Raw genomic sequence first — 22,112 nt, forward strand, 5'->3', positions numbered from 1 at the left:
CTCACTATTGCGAGGAATGAACTGGGGAGCTGCTGCAAGGGTGTAGATGGGGAGACGGGGGGATTGGGAAGGGAATCTTGGGTGCAAGACTTATATCCGTAGGCAATAAGGAAGTGCATGAGATTAGGATCTAACCTTCCCCCGAATTTCTGATATAACTTCTGTAATAACTCCACTTTAACTAGGAATAACAACACCCAAGAATTAAGCGCAGGATTATGGAGTGTTTCGCTCAAATTTGGCTTAACCCGCTTGGCTGAAAGCTAAGGAGAGGAGGAGGAGGAGGCTGGGACCCCTGCAGAGTGAGGAGTGACCTGGGGGCAGCTGCAGAGGGGGAGACACACATGACACTCCTCACATGATCTTGGGCAAAAGGCCGAGAGGGCTGTAGAAGTGGAGATGGGGTGGAGGTGTGATGCAAAAAGATGTGTGTGAGGGAGAGAAGGCATCACTTACAGTATTTATAGTGTTTAGGAGAGAAAATGACGTCAGGAGTGTGAATTACTGACGACAGAGTCCAATTGAATTTGACTGTTATCACCCCACCAGCACATTTGTTACAAACTCATTTTATGCAGTACAACATAAAGCTTATAACAGAGATAAATGTATACACACAGAATCTATATTTAAAGTATTTTCTGGTTTGAGAGAAATGTACTTCATTGTATAAAGAAAAACAAAAGAGAAGACACAATCGTGTCCCACTAAATTGTATCTTTATTGAACAGGGATATGATTCATATAAAGCCATCATAATGACACGATTGCAACAAAACCTGTCTGATTAACACTGTCGGCACAGCAACTGCAAGGAGATCATAATTAATAAGCACAGGATTTTTTCCAACTTGGCTTGAAGGAGTTTCATTTGGAATTTTATTTGGAAAAGTACTACACATGAAAATTAGAACTGATCTTTCTTTTCTCCCTGTGTCAGTTTGGGTTTTTGCCAGGTGCTCCATTTTCCTGTCACCTACTGAAGACAAGGTGCTAGGTTAGTCTCTAAATTGTCCCTTTGTGGGTGTGGCTGTGTCCCCAGTGGAATCATGGCCCTCCTTGCTCCCTTTGCTTTCTGGGATAGGCTCTTGGCTTTCTGACAATGGGAGACTGAAAATGTTATCTTGCATCAGGATGGAAAAATATTTGTCCATGGTCTGGTTAACACAGGACATCACAAACTGGACAACTACCTCCTGGTCATTGTGCAAAACCTCTGTTAAACGTTTGGAGAAGTTTTTTTGTTGAGTATAGCTGAGAAAGCTGTCAATAAAGTCCACTTATGGAGATCACCTTGGCCTCAGAATGAGTTGTAATGCATGCTTATTTAGCATAGACTGTAATCCTAAAGGCTTTTCTAGCTTCAGTTTGATATGAATCTCCATTTCATTTGATTTGAAATGTGTTTTATTAATCGAAATAGGCCTTTCGTTTTTTAGCACATGTGCCTTTATTTTTTAAACGTTTACAGCATTTGAGACCTACAGTAGAAAGACTTTAGCAAGCCGGTGGGCCAAATGTGTAGCACAGCCATAAATAAGTGATTCTCACAACCTTGGTCAAGTCACACAAAAACACCCGCAATAATGAAAACAACCATTAATTACTGACACCAAAGGAAGGCAGTATTTATCTTGACCTACTGTACGTATTTTAAAATCATTTTAGAATTGAATAGGAATGTTGGGAAATGGAGGAAAATACAGGATGTGCTCTGAAGCCATGTTTAAGATCGGTATTTAAGACAGAAAAATATTTGTACAAACTTACATTTTAAACTGTTTTTGAAAGTTTAAATTCACGCATTAGCTTTTGATAGTAACTCAGTTTCTGCTGGCCCATTAGCATTTTGTGACTTCTTCTTGGGGTTCTTCTTTTTTATCCGGTAAAGTACAACAGCCAGAATGACAGCTGGGAGCAAAAACAGGATATTGTATGTCAAGCACAACATTGTGTTGAAGGAAAATAGAAAATATTTCACTCCAGATTTTTTAACCAACACATTCTTTACAAGAATCTGGTGGGCAACACCAGACCTTTTCTGCAAATGTTGCAAATATTTAAAAAATGCAATTATTTGCACTTTCAAACAGCTGTTTGAAACATTGAGAGTTTAAAATCCGGACCTTTCTTCTTTATTTTCTTTAATACGAAACATGACACTCAGCACTGATCATCCTATTTACTCAATTAACAAATTCCAGCACGATTTAGTTTTTCATGCCACATTAACAGTAAACCAAGCAGAAGATGTCAGAGATTAAAAAACACTTACCTATAAATCCGAGCACTCCTACCAACAAAGCAACTGCTGTCCCTGCATATGCCTTTTCTTTGTGCGCTCCTGGCTCAATGAAGCAATTTCCAAAGTCTGTGCATTTACAAATGTGCACTGGCGCATAAAGAAATGACAGACATTTCCATTAGAGAGAATGGAATTCAGTGAAGTACACAGTAAATTCAGTGACATACACAAATTATGCATCTGCAAATTAGTAGTGAGTATGCAGTCATTGCCAGTGGAGCCCCAGGTTTTATCAATAAGGCAGTATTTAGCTTACACATCATACACAAGATGAACAAAAAGGCACCACAGATGGCATTTGCCAAGACACCTGCAGACGGCACAGCAGACAAAACGTTGTCTTTTTTCTTTTCAGCATGGAATTAACCTTTGCTCCTTTCTCATTCTCCAATATATTTTTACCCTGTTCTAGAGCACAGTATCCCATAAAACAGATCCAGGATGGCAGACCGAGGAAACCTTAGCTGCTTGACTCGGATAACCTTGACAGCAGACCCACAGGGGACAGTTTACTTTTAGAATTTATAGAAACTGTTCAAAGTCTCTTATGATTAATGTACCACAGAGTCATTGCCTGGAGGAGGGGAACCACTAGGCCTGGGACATCTAGAGGTATATTTTCTCTGACCTGCAAGTTGTATTTCCCCTTCCTCTTTGTCCACATAGCTCACTGTTGCTGTACAGCTCTCTGTGGCAAACTGTTGTGAATGGACACTGAAGCAAATTTAAGAACTGGTTGGACGGTGTAACAGAGCTGCAGTGTCTCAGCTGTTGCTGTAGGTGTGCACTATGGTTGCGCAACTTAGAGACCAGTCAGAGAGGGAACATGTGCAGGAATTCGCACATCGTGGAGAGAGAACTGTAAGATGGGCCACAGCTGTGTTTGATCATTCTCTCTCTCTAAAGGTTCGGCACAGATAATACTGTGTAATAGTGCACACTTATCTGAATAATGCCCTCCACCATTGGTGGGTTTGACGGCTTACATTCTCTTTCATTTCTTTTCATTCCAGCATATATTTAAATTTACGAAAACGTACCTGTAAATGTTTGTGTGTTTTCCCTATCCCCCGCATCTTTGATTCTTATGGGAACCTTATAGTCTTGTTGATGAACATTTCTGTGATTTATTATCAGCTCTGCAGAAGTTTCTGAAATGAAAACATAAGAAAAACACATTATAATTGTTCCTCCTATGCACTGTATATACAGTTACTGAAATTGTATAATTGTTATATTGCAATTAACTGTAAGGTTTTGTGTGAGTATTTTTGTGCTTTGTCATTTTATTTCCACGTTGTTCCACTTGGCAATCTCACAAAACCCAAAACAGTGCAGCGTTTTAAATGTGAATGCAGACCTACTGTATCATTCATGGATAAAATCCTGAAGTCCACCTGTTTGCAAATTTGCTGTTGGGAATTTTAAAACTCAATAACTTGAAATTAAAAGAAGTTGGGAGGAAAAAAAAAACATGCTGAGGCCGTGAAAATGTTGTTTAAAGTTTTTTGTTCTCAATTTAATTTCATCGCATGCTTACCGTTAAAGGCTTTGATTTTCCAGTCATTGGATACAGTGGCGTTCCCACCAAGGGAGAAGGTAAGGGGTGATCCATAAGGAGGCAGATCGGGATCTTCTGCCACCAGCATCAGAGGCTTCTGGGATTGTTCCACGGGATAGCAGATGATTGCTGAAAGTGACTCCTTCGACAGTGTTGGGACATTGTCATTGACATCTTTCAATTTAATGAAAACCTGCTGTTCTGACATTTGTTTAGGTTCTCCTGCAAAGCAATTTAAAAAAGCATTCTCAGGACATTCATTGACACAAAATATTTTCTCATGAGTGGTTTTTGATGATATATTAAGGAATATATCTGCATAAAGAGATAAACAAGATAATGAACATTTGTGTCGTGTTTTGTTATGGACAAAGAAATGGAGGACACTCTATGCCTATATGACACAAAGGCATGTTTTTCTTTCTGCATTTTCACCTGTATCTGCAGACCTCAGATGGCATCACTTACTTTGCCTAAAACTGTACAGAATTGATAAACCTTTCAATTCCCATCTTAACAAATATTAATGGATTCGAAAATACCAGTTATTAAAACAATATTTCAAATTCCTTTAAATGCTGAAAAAGATAACTTGTTCCTCCATTCTGATGAGAATCCATACAAAGAGGCAACACCAGTGTCCTTACCTGCCTCAGCTCTAACGCGCACTACATACTCCTGCATCTTCTCAAAGTCCAGGCTTGCTGCTGTAATAATATCTCCAGTTTTCTCATTAATTCGTAACCACTTCAGGGAGTCATCTAAGAGTGTATATCTGAATTGTTTAAAAAAACATGTAGTAGAACTCAATAAATTTAAAGGCATTGTGTTTCAGATTATGCTCAGTTGTTTAGTGAGCAAGCTGTACCAAAGGGGTACTATTCTTGAAAGGTTCTAAAACTGGGAAGGATGGGTGTGTGGCCTAACCAATCATATCAGGGTTCATATTTGAGCTCATGCTCAAAGTTTGGATAGATTAAGCGTTTAAAGCCTTTATAATAATTAGAAATCAATGTCGTTTGGGGAAAAAATGTTTAATATGTACCAAGCAACAATACTAAGCAACAAGGGATCACTATGAATTATGTGAAATCATGGAAATAAACATGAAATAGCTCTCTTCTAATTTCATTAGCTGTCCACAGCTGCTTAATTTGACTACACACAAAAGCTGAATTAAAAGTCAGTGATACTCTCCAAGCATTTCGAAAAATGTGAGCGCTACTTAGTATTTATATATGTCTAATACTTACGTGATAGCATCATCCTCTGGGTCTTTGGCCTGTACTTGCAGAATGGTTGTTCCATTGGCAATGTCTTCTAAGATGATTGTTTGGTAGATACCGGTCTTGTTAAACTCTGGAGCTTCGTTGACGTCAGTAACTTCAATAATGACCAAAGCTGAAGAACTGGAGTTGTAATCTATTCCAGAAACCAGGGGCTCCGGATTCCGGGCATTAATTTGAAGATGGTATTGAGACTGCTTTTCAAAGTCAAGTGGCTGCAAAAACAAAACGTCTGACATTAATCAAGAGTCTCATCATTACAGAAAGAAATTCATGATTCATTTTGGTATTTTTTACTCAAGGAGCAAAGTGTTTATGTATGCGGGTAGTGTGAGAGATGTTTGATTTAAATTGCTTACTGACTGACTCATTATGAATAGCATATGAATGTCCAAATTCTTTTATTTGGACAGATAAGAAATGAGAAAACATTTAGTGGAAAGGCACGGGAACCAGTTAATTCTATTTCTTTCCTTCTCACCTTGATAATATATAGATATCCTCTATTTGTTGTCCCATTTGTTTCGATGGCAAAGTGTTTACCGGGGTCTCCATTTGCAATACTGTACTCAACCTTCGAACTGCCAGTTCCTGGTTCATCAGCATCATTGGCCAGGATAGAGAGCAGTGTGGTTCCTGAAGGTGTGTCCTCTGGTGTGGACACAGGTTCATACTGAAAAGAAAAGACCATACGAGCCATAAGACTCTTCCATTAATCAATTAATAACCATGTTTTGGTAATGTTACAATGTAAAGAGGACTGGAAATCCAAGCTATAGATATGGTTAAGTCTATATATATAAATTCAGGAAGCCCACATACTCTACTGAAGAAAAAAGATGAATCATGAGCACTCTGTTTAATTTTCTGGATGGACAGTCAAGTAATAAGCAATGGTCTCCTTTGAGCTGAGTATACATTACCAGTGACATTGTAATATAATGCATATAAATATAATGAAAATAAGTAGAAAGAAAGATGCCATAATGACTCATTTGAGGGGCAACAGTAACAAGATTGAATCATTGCTGCCTGAATCATTGCTTGACAACAGCTCATGAGAGAAGCTGTTTGCAGAATGAGACACCCTGACAATCCTCAGATTTATCTAAATTTATAAAACCAAGAAGCAGAGTGTGTTCTGGAATGCAGATAGTGACCACAATTGTGCGGGACAATTAAATTTGTTTCCTACATCTCTAGAGCCATTTCCTGAGTGGAATCACAACAGCAAACCCCAGGAAGAGACAATCTTCGAATCAGATACCTGACTATAGCTCGTTATTTGTATGAAAATAATTTCCATGCTTTTCAGATGGCTGAGGGAAATCCCATGATGAAAGTATATTCTTTAACCCCCAAATCAGTGTTGTTCATGCCGAGCAGGATGAAACTGTGTAGTTACCTGACTTTTTTCAAATATGGGGATCTGGTTGTTTATATCAATGACCTTGATAACCAACTTGCACTCAGTACTAAATCCTGCAAAAACAAAATTTGCAACAGACTGAATTAACATTTTCAAAAAATGAAATGGAGATTTCAAATAGATGTTGAAATCTATGTATTATGTGATTGCAGAATTGCCCACTGAATTTAAAATCCCTTTTGCTGCCTATAAAATTATAATTTAACAATGCAATTTGTTTGCTGCTGCTTCTAAAACAAAGTTCACTTTGAACTTTTAAACTTTAATTTCCCCCAAAATTTAGTTACCCGTAACTCCGATAAGGATCTTCTGAAAATGACACCAAGGGCTCTTTATTTGTATTACATTGCGGCATTATTTTCTAAACTAACCTAAGAAAGATGGGTGATTATTCTTTTCCTCCTGACCATTGGATAGTGTACTGTGTGATAAAATCCAAGGAAACTGTCTAAATTTCTATCTCAGACTGAAAGAGGTTTGGTAAACAGGTACTGAACTACTTAACATGAGGTGCCCGTCTGTTTTCCATAAGAAAGGTTACAAAAGAGAGGGGGCTATTTGTCCCATCCAGCCCATTTGGAAGTCAGTAGCTAATTGATCCAAGAGTCTAATCCAGCCGCTTCTTAAAAGAAGTCCTGGTATACTGTAGGCTTCAAGAACATGACTGGGTATCTCATTCCATTCGGAACAAGTTCCTGATTCGGGTTTCGCTTCCAGTGTCCTATATCACATCCACGTAGTTCTTATGTCTTAACTTTATTCCGTAGAAAAAGAGCTGTTTCTAAATACAGCCATACTTAGCCAAAGGAACATACCTGCAGGACGTCCTCCATTGTCTGAAACCTTCACTCTGAGTCTGTACTCTGGGACCTCATTCTTTTCAAACTGCCCATGTGCAATCTGAATGTTTCCACTGTATTCATCGATGGTGAACATGGTTCTGGAAGGAAGCTCTGGCTCCTGGTTCAATATCTCATAGTGCAGAAGAGAGTTCTCTGTGCCCTCTTCATCCAGGTCTGTGACTTGCAGAACTCCGATCTTATTTCCTTAAGAAATACAATGCATGGCTGTTACAAGGATACACTCACCTTGAGCAAAATCAAAGTGTTTTAATAATGAATAATATTAGCAGTTTTTTTTAGAAATATTTACAATATTCTTGCCTTCAAGGGCAGGTGATCATCTAGGGACATTATGTCAGTCTCCAACTAGAGATATTTGCTAAGCTTTTCTGAAAAAGTCTGCTCCTTTGTTAAAATTGCAAGAGAATCCCTTACTGACTCTCAATGAGCGACCTGAAATATTCATGTATCACTTTAAAACTTTATCATGTTGTAAGGAGAAAATAGGTGTGAGCTTAAACGTATTATGAAGACAATATTCTGTATTTTATGGTGTAACTGTAAACAAACAGCATTTTCAATGATTGCTTAAACTAACAACTGAGAGTAGTTTTCTAAAAAATAATTGAATTGTCTTGTAATAATTTAAAAAATAATTTAAAATCACATAAGTAATTAGAGGTCTTTACCTATATTCTCATTTTCCTGGACTTCAAACAGGCTCTCACTGTGCACACACACGGGAGGGTTGTCGTTAATGTCTTCTACAATCACATGGATCTCCAGCGGCCTGTCCAGTTCTTTCATGTTTTCATCTCTCACAAACACCACCAGCCCATACTGAAACAACAAAGAGACTCAACACAGGCTGATGCACAGCAAGACTATGCCCTGATCTTTTTCAAGAAAATGCATGGATAAGCACACTTATTAAGCTCCATTACTGTAGACAGCAGAAAACTACCATCTTCTGACTTGCCACATGTAATTTGAACTGGATATTGTTTTTAGAAAGTTGTATTCACATATTTTTCCTATTTCCTCCAAGTCGAGTCTTTTATTCCCCAGTACATTATAGCATGATGTATAAATTCCAAAGCTTTAGCAGTGAGGACTTACATGCTTTTTTCTAATCAGAACTCATAGGATTTTACACATGCTACTGAGTTTCAATTAAAAAACAAGTCTTACACTGTAAAAACTGCTTTAGCCAGAATTTAACACCAATGTACGTTAATAAACCCACCTGTTAACAGATGTTATGAATGAGAATTTGTCTTGTTTCAAATTGAAAATGTTAGTTTCCAAAGAAAGCAAATTATTTGGCCCTCATTAATAAATTAATCTGGCAACATAATACAGTGGAGAAAATCACTAGCATTAGCTTCTGGTTATTTGTTTAATAATTTATGTTCTTCGGTCTTCTGTATCCAAAAACAAAGTCTTTCCTTGTCTGTTCTCTATGTAGTGGGGGTGATAATGTTAATCCATAGGCATTTGCTATTAAGAAGATGTACATTCATCTATTCATCAGTTTACAAACACCTACTGTATCAACTAATTTTTTTTTTCACTAATCTCAAAACTTCAGCAGTTACGGGACCACCGAAATTGCAGAGTCTGATGATAAGAGCTTCATGAGAATATGACCTGTTGAAATAGCTCTTTAAAAATCCTATGGATTGGTCTTCATATTGCCTCTTCAGTTTGGTCATTTGTCCTTATTTCTTGACTTTTTTACTCTTTGTCCTAAAACGTGGAGGAGATGTTACCCTGCTCTTTTCCTCCCAGTCCAGGGGCTCGGTAACGTAGATTCTGCCAGCTGGGTCTATTGAGAATGGAAACCGTGGAAACTTCTCCTTCTGTGCAAGTGTATATATGGCTCCTGGTTCGTTCCACTGCACCTGTGGAATACAAGAAGCAGAAAGGCCTAGTAAATGAAGTCAGGTTGAAAACTTGAAATAAGAGGATGAGCTTCCTTTTGCAGCAGCATACCTGTGTGATTTGGACTGGGTGCTGCTCGGTGGAATTCTCTTTGATCGTAATTGGACTGGGAGCCACCCACAGGTTTTCCTTCACTACAATGTTCACCCTTGTGCTCCCACTCAGAGCGCTTTCTGACAAGCCTTCCAAATCTCTAACGGTAATTATGAGGGTGTAGTCTGCTGCAATTTGTGGATCCAGTCTCGCGGCTCCTGAGAACCAACAAATGCAAAACATGAGAAAATCTTGTTAGAACGGAGCTGGGAAAGAGTTTGAACATTTTTCTGCAACAGGTGAGAGAATGTCATTTTATGTTCTGACAGTCATTTTTACAAGCATTCTTTTGATCATTTATTACAATCTTAACACTCCTAAGAGTCACACAGTAAGAAGCTACAAACACAAACACCCCATCATCTAAATCAAATAGAATAGTCACAAATTTGATCTGGATGATTTCCAGATGTTTTATACATCTAGATTCTTACAAATATTTGTATTGCTTCAAGGGCTGATCAAATAAAACTGTAGATCATCAGTTTTGAAGTAGTACTAATCACTTAGTTACAACTGTCTTTTCAATCCTATAGCTGGATGTCAAATAGATGACCATCACAATTAAATAGAAGAAAGCATATAATACAGAATACAATATGTTAAGTTCTTCATAGCTTGTTGTTTGACTCTGAAGCAAGTTGTGTTTTAAAACAGTGCATCTTTAAAAACTATTTTCATAGTTAAATTTGGATGCTGTTCTTTTTTATCCTTTATGGCAATTAAATAATAAACACATAAAATAATTCATAGGGCATAGTTCTTCCCACATTGTCATTGCTGTGATAAGATAATGACCTATCCTTTCTTCCTGGTTTTAAATCAAACTTCTGAGCAATGTTGTTTGATGTCTTCTGTGAGAGTAGAGCTTGTTCTCTTGAGAGTTGAGATTGTCCCTTTAAATTAGTTAAAGAAGTTTCTGAACTGAGCACACTGTCACAGAGCGACCAAAAATAGTCGTTGGCAGGGGCAAGGGAGCTATATTGACTTTAAGCATGCACACGCATATAAAGCCAATGTTTTCGTCAGATGTGCCCCTTTCTCTTTGCCTGTCTGCTTCCCTTCTCTTACAATCAAGGTCTGCCAGCCATCCTGGTGCAAACAGAAGGACAGGTGGCAACTAACAAAGATTAAGCGTCACACCGTTTGCCTAGACGGCCATTAATTACCCCACAGTCATGTTGAGGACCTGCGGGACAGAAACAGAAGGAACAAAGGAGGATGGGATGACACACATTGTTACAGCTTGTCAACTGCATAGCCAGTTTGTTAATTAGCCCCCCTGGTTGGGTCTAGCTCCACACCCCCCCCCCACTGTGATCACCAGAACACTCCTGCCCTCCTGCCCCTCAGTCCAGTCAAGGAGCTCTGTCCTGGAAGGCACATTGTATCTGGCACTGCATTGTATTAAAAATATCTTGTGACGTTTGTGTGCATCATTGTAGGGCAGTTTGAGAGCTTTTCAATGAGCTGTACCATCTATCTCTCCATTAAATCTGAGCCAGGAAAGTTCTTCTGATGCTTTTCATTATGACCTACTGTACATAACCTTCCTTAATCTGAAAAATTCCCTTACCCTTTCTACCGCAAATGTCTCTTTTTCCACAAAGAGATTTCCAGATAGTTGTGTTCCTCTTCCTTCAATATCTGACATCCCACCATTATGACATCTACTCATTGTGGGTTTATTTTCAGAATTACTAATCAACCTGCAGTTCTTTTTTTGCAGGAAATGACTTAATATCACATTATCCACCTATGCTTCTACTCTCTTTTTAAGTGCCCCTCAGTTTCAGCATTAGCTACAGTATAGCCGTAAGTGCTGAAGATTAAATTGTTAATATCGACAACCCGGTGTGCTTTCTGAAAAGGTTTCCAACACTTCTTTCAGCAGCAAATTAGTGAAATCCGAAGTAAGTGCATCACTTCTCCAGCACATCTATGTCACGATTGTAGTCCCTCCCCCTTAAGGGCGCTCCAGCTCGTACACCTTTTAGTTGATTTTGTGCACCTGCTCCCTGTTCCGGCCTCCCTACAAAAGCCAGACGCTCACTCTGTTCCCGGCTCTGCAGTGGATCACGGACGTCACGAGGCTCGCCTATCACCGAGTCGCCCTACGTCCGCGGCTCGGGTGGCATTCGCCTCCTAGGTGTCCTGAACCAGCCGAACCCGGGACCTGGAGCGCCTGGTCCCGTTCTCCCTTTCTTCCCCGCGACCCTTCGCCGGATCACACTCTGGTTTTTAACTTTGTCGTGTCTGTCTACAACCCCTCGCTGGATTCCGCTCCAGCTTTTAACTTTGTCTTGTTCGTCTTGGATTTATCACCCGGCTCTGGACCTTCGCCTGCTCTGGACTTCCCTTTGGACTGTTCGCCTGGACCACGTCCCCCTGGAGCACCTTTGTCACGCCCCCCCACCCAGTTCCTCTACCAGCCCAGTTCCTCGTCTCCCCCCTGTGTGTGTCCACTCCCTTCCGGATTGTGTCATCTGCACAGGGTCCTGAAAGACGCTTCGTAACAATTAAAGCAGGTGCATCTTAAGGAAGACATTTACAGCCTAACTCTACAGCATCACCTTGTGTTTTTGCTCCTTTTCAGCAACTATCAGGTCTTCACAATAATGAAGATCAAGGGCGGGGTTTTTGTTTTAACTAATTTTTCATGAAAATCCTCAGTTTACTTTCTAGTAGAGCTCCGGTTATGTGGTCAAACTATAGTGTGTGGTATTCATCTTCATCTGCTAGTTGCAAAGTGTGTTTATTACATATTCTATCCTGCTTGTCTTTAGAACACTGGGCGTGATTCCAATACATCTTTGTACTTTCCAATTCCTTTCCAAATCTTTATTACTGCAGATGAATATTAGATCCAATAATAAATCGGATATCTTTCAAATCTTACCAATCCTTGCGATAACAAATGTACAAATTATTGAAAAGATAAGAGCTGTTATAAAAGAAAGGAAAATTATGAGAAACCAAAGTTAATTATATGGACATTTTAAAGGTTACGATGAAATACAACTCAAATTTCATGTAGAAAATTTTTGATGAACAGTTTTTTAATGACAGTTGTATCTGTTGTTTCTGTGTCTTCGTGACAAAACATTTTGAAATAAATAGCAAAACCATGTACTAGACATACAAAAAAACTCTGAAAGTGAATTGAATGAACCTTGTTTGTTGAATTGTAATTTGATTCATGACATTCCTGAACACAGAGAGAATTTCCAAATTCATTTTTATAGGTAAAATTTGCCTTCTTCATACAAGATAAAAGTATAAGTAAAACTGGGCTACAAATAACCAGCCACATATACTTTTTGAAAACCTATTGCTGCCTATACTATGAAATTCCTTTGAAGCTTTTTTCTCACTGTGGGTTCTCTCTCTTTTCGTACTTTAATACGTCTAGTTTAGTTCGTCTTTAGTCTCATTTGGTTTTTAATTTTGTGACCTGTTGTTTTGTCCCTGGCCTTGTTGAAATCAATAACCACTAGTTCCATTCACACTGAAACAATTTTGCCAACATACAGTAGTTCTGTGGGATCTCACCTCTTTGTTGAACGCAAGTGAAGAATGGATTCCTTTCATAGGGAATATTCTCTTTGGGAATGCAATATTCATCAAATTTTTTCCTCAAATGATCCACCTTGTCCACATCTTCTTCTTTATCAAACATGAATACCTTGCTGGCCTTCAAAGCTGCTGCTCCTACAATGTGCAGAAGAAGCTTTTTCTTAAGCTTTTCTAGTTTATTTTTGGAATCCTTGGAGATTTAGGTTGTTGATACAACTTCACAGATTTCCTCACGTTTTCCACTAGGAAGCTTTTCCAGGAATAAGGCCTAGAAACTGTCCATTATTCTGAGCTTTCCTCCAGTCTCAGATCGTGGGTTGAAGAGACCACATACATGGTAGAATTAAAAATTATATTTACTTTTTTACATATCAGAACTGTTACTTTAGTGGAAGCATTGCTGGTCATTTCTAGGAAGCTTAATTTACCACACAACCTATGTTTGCAATTTCCTCTTTCTTAAATATTCCAAGAATACCTTAGTTATATGGTTTGACATGGAAAACGTTATTGAAAATAGTGATTTTCCTGTACAAAATTGTGTTGTCTTTGTTTTACATAACAATACACGATGTATATATTGTTCTATCAATATGTATGCAGGCAACACTGATCGGTCATAGAGATGAGCAGACATTATGAGCCCAACATACAGTACCTTCAGGAGTGGTGGAGATCTCCCCAGTGGCGGCGTTAATCTGAAACATGGGTGTCTTGAGATGATCCGGGATTTGGTTTGAAATAGTGAAGTTCAACCTGGCATTGGGGGTGTTGGGATCGTCCATATCTGTGGCAAAAACCTGCAAGAATGGGTCACCTGAAACCAGAACATACAAATGCGACAGAATGAGCCAGTACCACTGGAGGACATTCACTTCTCAACAATGAACTGGTTTTCCCACTTCCATTATATCATGCGCAGTATGTTCATTCCTGTTTGCAAAAGATAACAACAACAACAAAAAGTTGGCAAAGGGAATTTCTTTGAACAGACCAGGTACTGAGTGCTCCCTCACAACTCCAGCATATTCAGACTGACTGAAGACGGGCCGATTGTCGTTGATGTCTTTCACGATTATTGTCACTGTGACGGGTCCCTCCACTGTCTGTGAAGACTCATCGAGAGCTTCAATCTACCACCAAATATGAGAGGAAAAAACCCTGAGTAAAGCAGGATAATAGTGTAAATAAAATGCTTTTCTGTGTCACAATATATTTCTGACCTGAAAATAATGTAAAGTATGAATCGAAGGAAATGAATTGAATCTTGATGATAATAATGCAATAATACCGCATTTTGATGTAAAGCAAAAAACAAATCTTGAATTATTGATCTTATTTGTCAAGTATTAACATAGTCTCTCATGATCACAAATGTCTCTTAGCTTGATATACAGTATGTACTGAGGAATTAACAATGTCCGGAAGACAAAGTGAAAAGAGACACCACAGAAGTAAAAGCAGAAATACGTGGACACATTTATATAATAATGTTTGTGAGTACATAATATTAAAAATATACTGCAGATACAATACGTTTTGAAAGTGTTCACTGCCTTCCCGTGATGTCCTAATTGGTTGAATTAGAAATCAATTAACTGTGCAGTGAAAGATTAGAACCTTTAATTTTGTGGTTGCAGGCACAGATGCAGCTGAATTCCCGTACCTGTATGCTATGGCTCTGCTTCAGTTCTCTGTCCAGGGCCTTTTCTAAGTACAGCCAGCCGTCATTGCTGATCTTGATTTTATCCTCCGTTTCGCCGGTAACTTTGAATGATGTCACCTCAGGCTGGGACGCTTTAAACTTTAACCAAAGACACAGTAGCTTCACCATGGTGTCTTCACACACAGTTCAGACCAAGAAGTTGATATGGAGCACAGAAGTTTTCCATCTCACATTCCCCGTTAAAAGTGTAATCATGCTCCTCTCTGTTTTTCGCCCAGCTTTTCTTTGCAACAGCCACAACAACAACAACAACACTGAACAGCTAACAACATGCTGAAGCTGAAACTTCACTCAACAAACAGTATTTTATAAGAGTTTTCTAGTAGTAGATACAATAGTTCATCTTTTCAAACTATTATTGCTGATCTGTACAGTTTCTGTTTATTACTTAATAATATATCAATATCCGATTGACTTAAAAAGTACTTAATATACTGCTGGACAGCCCAGCTCTGGTCCTTAGACAAATCTGTTCTGCTGTCCAGCAGATTTTATTGGCCACTTTCAATCACTACCTCATTCAAGGCTTCTTCTTGTCCAGTTTAGCAAATAAGTTCAGTTAGGTATTAAGGGCTCAGGGAGGAAAACCAGAAAACTTTTCACCCTCAAGGATTTGGTGTTGTGCTCCTCTGTTCTACAACGTGTTCTGTTGTGTTTATAGCTTATGTGAACCAATATTAGTATTGTATTATTTACCTATTTCCAACTATTCTTAAGAAAGCTATTTAGAAATGTTTAAAAAGGACTATAAATTAATCGATAAAAGAGTCCCACTGAAACTGATACTCGTGGATTTGTCATTACGGAAATATGAATGAGCGCACATTTTAAATGTTAATTATATAAGTACTGTAACTCTATCTTTCCTTTACATTTTTGACCTACTATAATTTTTTAAAATGCTCCCTTCAACTCATTTGAAATGTTTTGTGTTTCTGAGGAAGCAAGAGATCTGTGGCATTCATGTCAATGCAGGGTTACCATGGCCTCAGTGGGGATCTAATGACAAAATAATCAGAGAGCAAAGATTACCTGGAAAACTGCAAATGGCACTACGGTCGCTTCTGGAACTTCTAACATCTTGTCCTCCAGGCGTCCGTTTTTGTTCTCCCAGGTTAAACCTTTCAAAAGGGTCTGAGAAACATTTAAAGTGCAGTAAAATGTAAGGGCTGTATCCCGACTTGACTTCAGTCATCAGATCATCTAAAGTACAGTGTTCCTGAAGTATTCAAAGTTTTTCTGTAAATCTGATAAGAACATAATACTATCATACATACTCAGTAATTTAGTAGCTAAGGGAATATAAGATTCTGTCCAGTCATTTCTTAAAAGAGCCCAAATTCAGAGCCTGGCTGGGAAACCTCTTTTAGACATTCACAACCGTAATGAAGTGTTTCCTTTTCTGTATCCTGATTGAATGCTCTTTTCATTGCAAATTGTTACCCTATGTATACTAATTAAGCAGAGTCCCTGCCTTCATTTAAAAAAAAACGGACTGGACTGGCATCAATTAACTGTTAATTACCTAATGAACTAGCCTCATATAGCCTGATCGCGAATAGCCTAATCTCCTTCGTAACCTTTCTCGTGTTCTTATGCTCTCGTTCGATATCATTTAACCGTGCAGTCAGCTGCTATTTTTAATTTTGCCTAAGAACTTTCATTCCAGCCGCTCTGCAGTTTTATAGCAGGTTATCACAGAATATGTTAAATGTTAACAAATGGACTGTTTATGGTTGCTAAGGACTTTACCACTTTACAACATTACTGTTGGTGTAAATCAAATATTTAGAGTCCTTTGTTAGATTTGTCTTAGTCTTATAACCTAATTGGCTTCGTTTAGAATTATAGCAGCAAAAACATAATATCTTTTAATCTCTTAGTTATATACAGTACATATAAACTAAAGAGAGGGAATGAGGAGTCTTTTTAATCTGGAAGCACAACCATACTTAAAGAGTGCAAAGGGACGATTCTACTGTTTTTCATTATCTACCTGTACAGTATATAGTCATCAATTGAAAACACTCAAAATGTATCCACCATCCAGTGGGATTTGCTGTGAGTTGCCAGTGTCCAGTGTACAAGAAACACCTCTTCATAATCTCATACACAGCTACACTCTCTCCTTTTAGTCAACAAACTCATTTCATGCTTTTGTACTCTGGCAGCTCTACAGGCAGTCAAATAAACGTTTTTTTTTTTACTTTAAAATCAACAAAGCATCTTTAAATACAGTTTCTATTCTGTGATAAAAACTTTAAAGAAAGAAATCTTTGTGTATAGTAATGAGACACATATAGTACAATACTTACCGCAGTGCCCAAAAGAATGATTAATGATACTGCATTGTGATTGGGAATCATTCTGAAGTATTGAAGAGTACCTGTTGAGAAATAAAAGGCTTCATAACTCTGTGCCTCAGTTTTAACTCCCTTTAGCTTTATTTCATTTCAGGGCTTATTTCAGCACAAATTTACAATCAATTTCAATTTTCAATAATATGTTAAGATGAAAAAAATCAAATGTTAAGATTTTTAGATAATCATATTGGGTAACTTAATAAAAAATAAAATGCCATTTGTGTTCTTAAATAGTTCGAACTCAAGCACAAACTGTGCAAACACAAGAAATGTGTTCAAAAGAATTAAATGAAAGGTGGTGATTAAAAATTTGTAAAGGCTGACACAGATTTGAAATTTAAGTAAACTAATATCAAATGAGCAGAAGTGGAAAAATACTCTTTAAAAATCAATTTGATAGGACTGACCCTTTTAACAAAGATAGACTAAGTGATGGAAAATTCAGAAGACATGTTTTTCCATGCTGTATTGCAGAACTGGTCTTCCAAGCTAGTCTTTTACAATATGTACAAGCAATCAGTCTACTATCAAAGAGAAGACTGTGCCTGCCGCCATCTCATTCCCTTTCTAAGTTTAGATCTTTACAAGCTCTATTATTTCAAAAGAAAAAAAATCCAGTATCACTATTCTACTATGCAGGCAGGATATATAACAATTAATAAACATTAACAGGGTACTATTAGGGCTTAAAAGAAAAGCTATGCTAAAAAACAAAGCTGGTTAAAAAATAATAGAGGAGGTGAAATCTGATTTATTTGTGCAATTTTTGGGGAGTACTTTCAGTAAACACCTCTAAGTTAGGTAAGGTGTTATTTTATTTATGGATGACACACTAGCATTTAACAAATGATAGATAACGATTTGTTTAACAAAGGCTGCTTAGTTAACAATTACTTTTTGTCACAAATAAATAACTTGTACAATCCCTACATATGTCAATAATAAGGCATGTATTAGACATCAATAACTCCTTCACTATAACTCAGTAGGCTGTATTTCATTAAACAAATACTAGCAATGCATAGTTTATATACTGTATAATCCTTAAAAATAAACTGTTACCACGGTTTTTGCTTTTGGCACACACAAGATATTTTGGAAGTATCCATTTTCCAGATGTGATTTGTAATACACTGTAATACACTTTTTGCATCAATATTAGATTGCACCTTGCTTTCCAGTACTAACAAACACAAAAAAATAAAGAATACAGTCAATAAAGTACAAGAAGAGATTCAAGCAGCCTCACTGCTCACGAGAATCCTTATAGTAAGTAAGGGCACTCAGAGCACAGACTTTAACACCAGCTCACGTGTTTCACAACTCACTTTCACAATCTTCATTATCTTATCAGGTTATTTCCTCTCTTGATGTGGTGCACCTTTTACATTTTTAAAATTCATTTGATAAATCTTACTATGACTTAAATCTTTGCTAGGGCTGCATTCAGACAGCCTGTCTGGAGAATATAACAATGTACTATAACTGCTCTCAGCATCAATATCTCTTTCTGAAGCAAGGTTCCACGAACTTAAAGGTTCCATCTCAATGACCTTGAGCTTAGAGGACAGCGATACAATGGGTGCCATGTGACTCTGTGAAAATGGTCACATACAGAATTTGCTCTACTTAGTTCTTTTTAAGTCTTGTTGCTGTTGAAGTCCGGCTTTAATTGCAGATATACTGTAGCTGTTGATGTCACTGGATTTGTTCAGTATAATTGCTATGCCATACACTCATTAAAACCCCACTCCACACCTTGCACGACTGTGATATGTTCCAGGATGTAACCATTTAAACACACTGTTTGGACAGTTACTCATCTGATTACTCAGATGTTTAATCTATCACGCTGTCATGTGACTCATTGTCCACTTCCTGCTAAACTCGGCAGTGGGCTTCTTATGCTGTTTCTTATCACTGTGGCATGGTACTATAGACATTTTTCAGCACAAGTTCAAATCTTTGTTCTATAAAGTAACTGAAGCACAAAATGGTGGAGTTGTCCATTTGTTCTAAAAGGGCTTCAGCACTAATGTAACTATACAAATTTGCACGAACGTCTGCCTAATGCAAAGACCAAACTACACAGTACAGACATATGAGCCCTTTGTATTTTCTCTATGAAAAAAGCTCATTTAATTATGAGAGGATTACGTTTTCAAATAGGTAACAACTCCAAAGTCACAGAACTGTCATTTCAAGCCTCAGTTGAAGTCATTTAAAATTACCGGTATTTAGATAGCAGTTAGATAAAAAAATAAAAAGGGAACTAATAATGGTGGCATAATTTTGTGCTGAGAAAGAAAGCTATTAGAAATATATTACAGGTAACAACATTACAGGAAGGCCTTAGTAAGATGTGCTGAAGTTAGAAAAGGACTGGTTAAGGAGTAAATGTCTCTGTATGCAATTAATGTGAAAATCACTTTCTCTTTCTGTTTTTTTAAGCTACCATGACAAAATCCAGGGATAGTTAATGAATTAATACATTTACATGTGCCAAAGTGTCAATATATTGGTCACTATGTAAAAGGAAGGACATTGTTTTCCTGGAAACAATTCAAATGAGAGTCTGGACCAGATATTATTCTAGTCTGGAGTGAATGGTTTACCAGTTCAAAGGAACTGAACGTGTTTAGTCTCATACAGGGGATTACCAGAGAGCCAAATACACATATCTAAGTCTTGATAAAGATAGTAGATTATCTCATGATCCAGAAAGAGACACCAGTTTAGGGAAGCAAGAGAAAACCAAGACAAATGAATTTAGGACGGAAAATATTAGCTACTTCTTCGACAAAAAGTGTTGTTTGTTGTAGCGTATGTCTCCTCCTAATATTAGCCTTTTTCAGATTCTAATCATGAATCTCATAATGAACATGGAGACGCGTCTTGTTTTTAAGTGCCAGGGGTGTTTTTTAATTGCATAGTCTTGTAGTGGGAAAAAGGGTAATACTGCAAAGTGAGAAAGTGCAAGATGACTTTGAACAGTCTTTCATGACCTTGTCTTAGCAGGTCAGATAAAGGAATACTTATTACTGTCTACAGGATTCTGGAGCGGGGCTCACTAGCTGTTTTTTAACATGAGGTGACTTGGTCTGGCACTTTCCTTATTAAATTTAAAATTCCATGCTCCTTGTTGTAGCTTTAATTTGGTTTATGCATTTTGATATGTACAACAATTGAAAAATGTCCATTGAGCTTTCCATTCATTGCCGAAATTCTAAATAATAAAGGGACTGCAAAATAATGTTATCAATGAACTTCTTCATGAGACCTGATTGTTATAGTAATTGAAAGTACAGTGTGTGCATGTGAAAAGAAATCAGTTGGAATTTAACCTCGATGGATCCGGTCTATAGTGTTCAGAGCCTGCTTCTTTGTCTCATAGCATCTTACGAGCTTAATTAAATCTCATCTTTAGCATTGGATTGATTTAAGCTGTATTACTGCTGTCAGGGTACAACATGGAAACGCCATGAAAAACAAGTTGCATATACATTTTTAAACAGAAAGTTCGTACACACCTTGGAACAGAAACTGACAGACAACACCCTTTCTTTCTAGTCACTGCTTGAGTTTCCACAGTTATTCATTTCCTTTTCCCACTCCAGACATCAGACCCTTTTAATATTAAGCTGCAGCTAAAACCCCCTACCTCGACGACAACAACATTTATCAACAACAAAAAACGGTAATTAAAATATATATATATAAAGGAACTGAGGTGGAGGACATACCGGCTGGGAGACGTGGGTCTTCACTCCCGGGACTGCTGTGTGCACAAGGCAGCTGAAACTCTCCCTAGTGAATTGTTAACCTGCAAAAGATTTTATAGACCCTAATGATTTGCCAATAGTTATCACACATAACCATACCAGGAAACAAATATAGACACCATGAAGAGCAACAGTCTCTATAATGTAAGGCTCACAATTTCACATTCATTCCGTTGAGTAGTGATTGTACAAGTGTAGGGGTCAAAAGAATTACATTTAAAGGTGAGAGTAATTTCCTCTCTCCGTAAAGAGTCACAAAAGAGGAAAAGTTATCTTCTTTATATTAATATCCTCATTGATATATACAGTAAAGTAGTCTTTGTATAGCTATCGTAGACCGCTTATATGAGAGATTATGTACTTAAAATGATGCAGAATCTGTAACAGGTTACAAGTTTTACATGTTTCTTGAATGAAGCAAGGGTATCATCTTCAACATCATGGCCCCGGGGCTTGGTCCATACTCGGTCAGATTTAAACGCACTTTAGTATAGTTTCCACTTTTGTCCTGTGGGTCATTGTGCTGGCTGTTGATCCTGAGGAAGTCCACAGGGTTGACTTTGTCAGTACTTTTGAAGATTTTGAATATCTGAGTCAGATCCCCTGATCTGACTCACATACGCGTTAGAAATGTTTTTTTTTCTTTATATTCCAAGAAATACAAACACAAAAACATTTGTGAATGTTGTGAGACGCAAATTGAGGGGATTACCGGGGAAAAAGCCAGTTGACCTGATCTGCCAGAAAACTGCTTCTGTATTTAAAAGCAACAACGTGGGATGACATTATCCAGCAGTACAGGGAACTCAATGGAAAAAAAATGCACCTCAGGGTGCATAAACTATGCAGAAGAGTAAAATCAACCAGGTCCTGAGCCCACTGCAAAAGTTTTTATCTCTCTACCATTCCTTAAACAATACATTTTTATGTTAAAAACTGTACGATTATTTTAAATGTCCTCAGATGTCCTTACCACTTCTCTACAAATTAGCAAAGACAAACATTTTTGAAACAAAGATAAAGATAAACAACGTATGCACCGGTCTTTATCAGAACACCTACTATTGTGCATCACCTCGAACACGTGAACACTGCAGGACAAATAGTTTTAAGTACACCAAAACTGAATATGAGTTTTACTTACAATCATATAACACAAGGTGAAAGGAAAAAAAACGGCTCTTATTATATTTAAATCCAAAAAT

General features: G+C 37.7%; 1 protein-coding gene across 1 annotated transcript; it reads right to left on the minus strand.

Moving 5' to 3' along the window:
- Positions 1–702: 702 nt before the first annotated feature.
- cdh17 (cadherin 17, LI cadherin (liver-intestine)) lies at positions 703–20,930 on the minus strand. The gene is made up of 19 exons (XM_015357752.2): positions 20,869–20,930; positions 17,078–17,148; positions 15,795–15,896; positions 14,703–14,840; positions 14,031–14,169; positions 13,695–13,853; positions 13,013–13,171; positions 9,419–9,618; positions 9,196–9,327; positions 8,113–8,263; positions 7,397–7,627; positions 6,558–6,634; positions 5,634–5,825; positions 5,120–5,367; positions 4,514–4,641; positions 3,846–4,088; positions 3,346–3,456; positions 2,276–2,392; positions 703–1,911 (listed from the first exon to the last, which is right to left on the minus strand). Exons 2-19 carry the CDS (start codon positions 17,126–17,128, stop codon positions 1,799–1,801), a joined length of 2,691 nt encoding a protein of 896 aa, XP_015213238.2. The 5' UTR covers positions 17,129–17,148; positions 20,869–20,930; the 3' UTR covers positions 703–1,798.
- Positions 20,931–22,112: the final 1,182 nt, after the last annotated feature.

The sequence above is a fragment of the Lepisosteus oculatus genome, chromosome 10, assembly GCF_040954835.1.
Source record: "Lepisosteus oculatus isolate fLepOcu1 chromosome 10, fLepOcu1.hap2, whole genome shotgun sequence".
Classification (NCBI taxonomy): Eukaryota; Metazoa; Chordata; class Actinopteri; order Semionotiformes; family Lepisosteidae; genus Lepisosteus; species Lepisosteus oculatus.

Excerpts from the sequence above, each read along its gene's own strand:
- cdh17 (XM_015357752.2), bottom strand. The coding sequence starts at position 17,128 with ATGATTCCCAATCACAATGCAGTATCATTAATCATTCTTTTGGGCACT. Across the intron at positions 6,635-7,396 it reads CAATGGAGGACGTCCTGCAG|GATTTAGTACTGAGTGCAAG; the intron begins GTATGTTCCTTT and ends TTGTTTTTGCAG. Across the intron at positions 5,826-6,557 it reads CCATATTTGAAAAAAGTCAG|TATGAACCTGTGTCCACACC; the intron begins GTAACTACACAG and ends TTTTCTTTTCAG.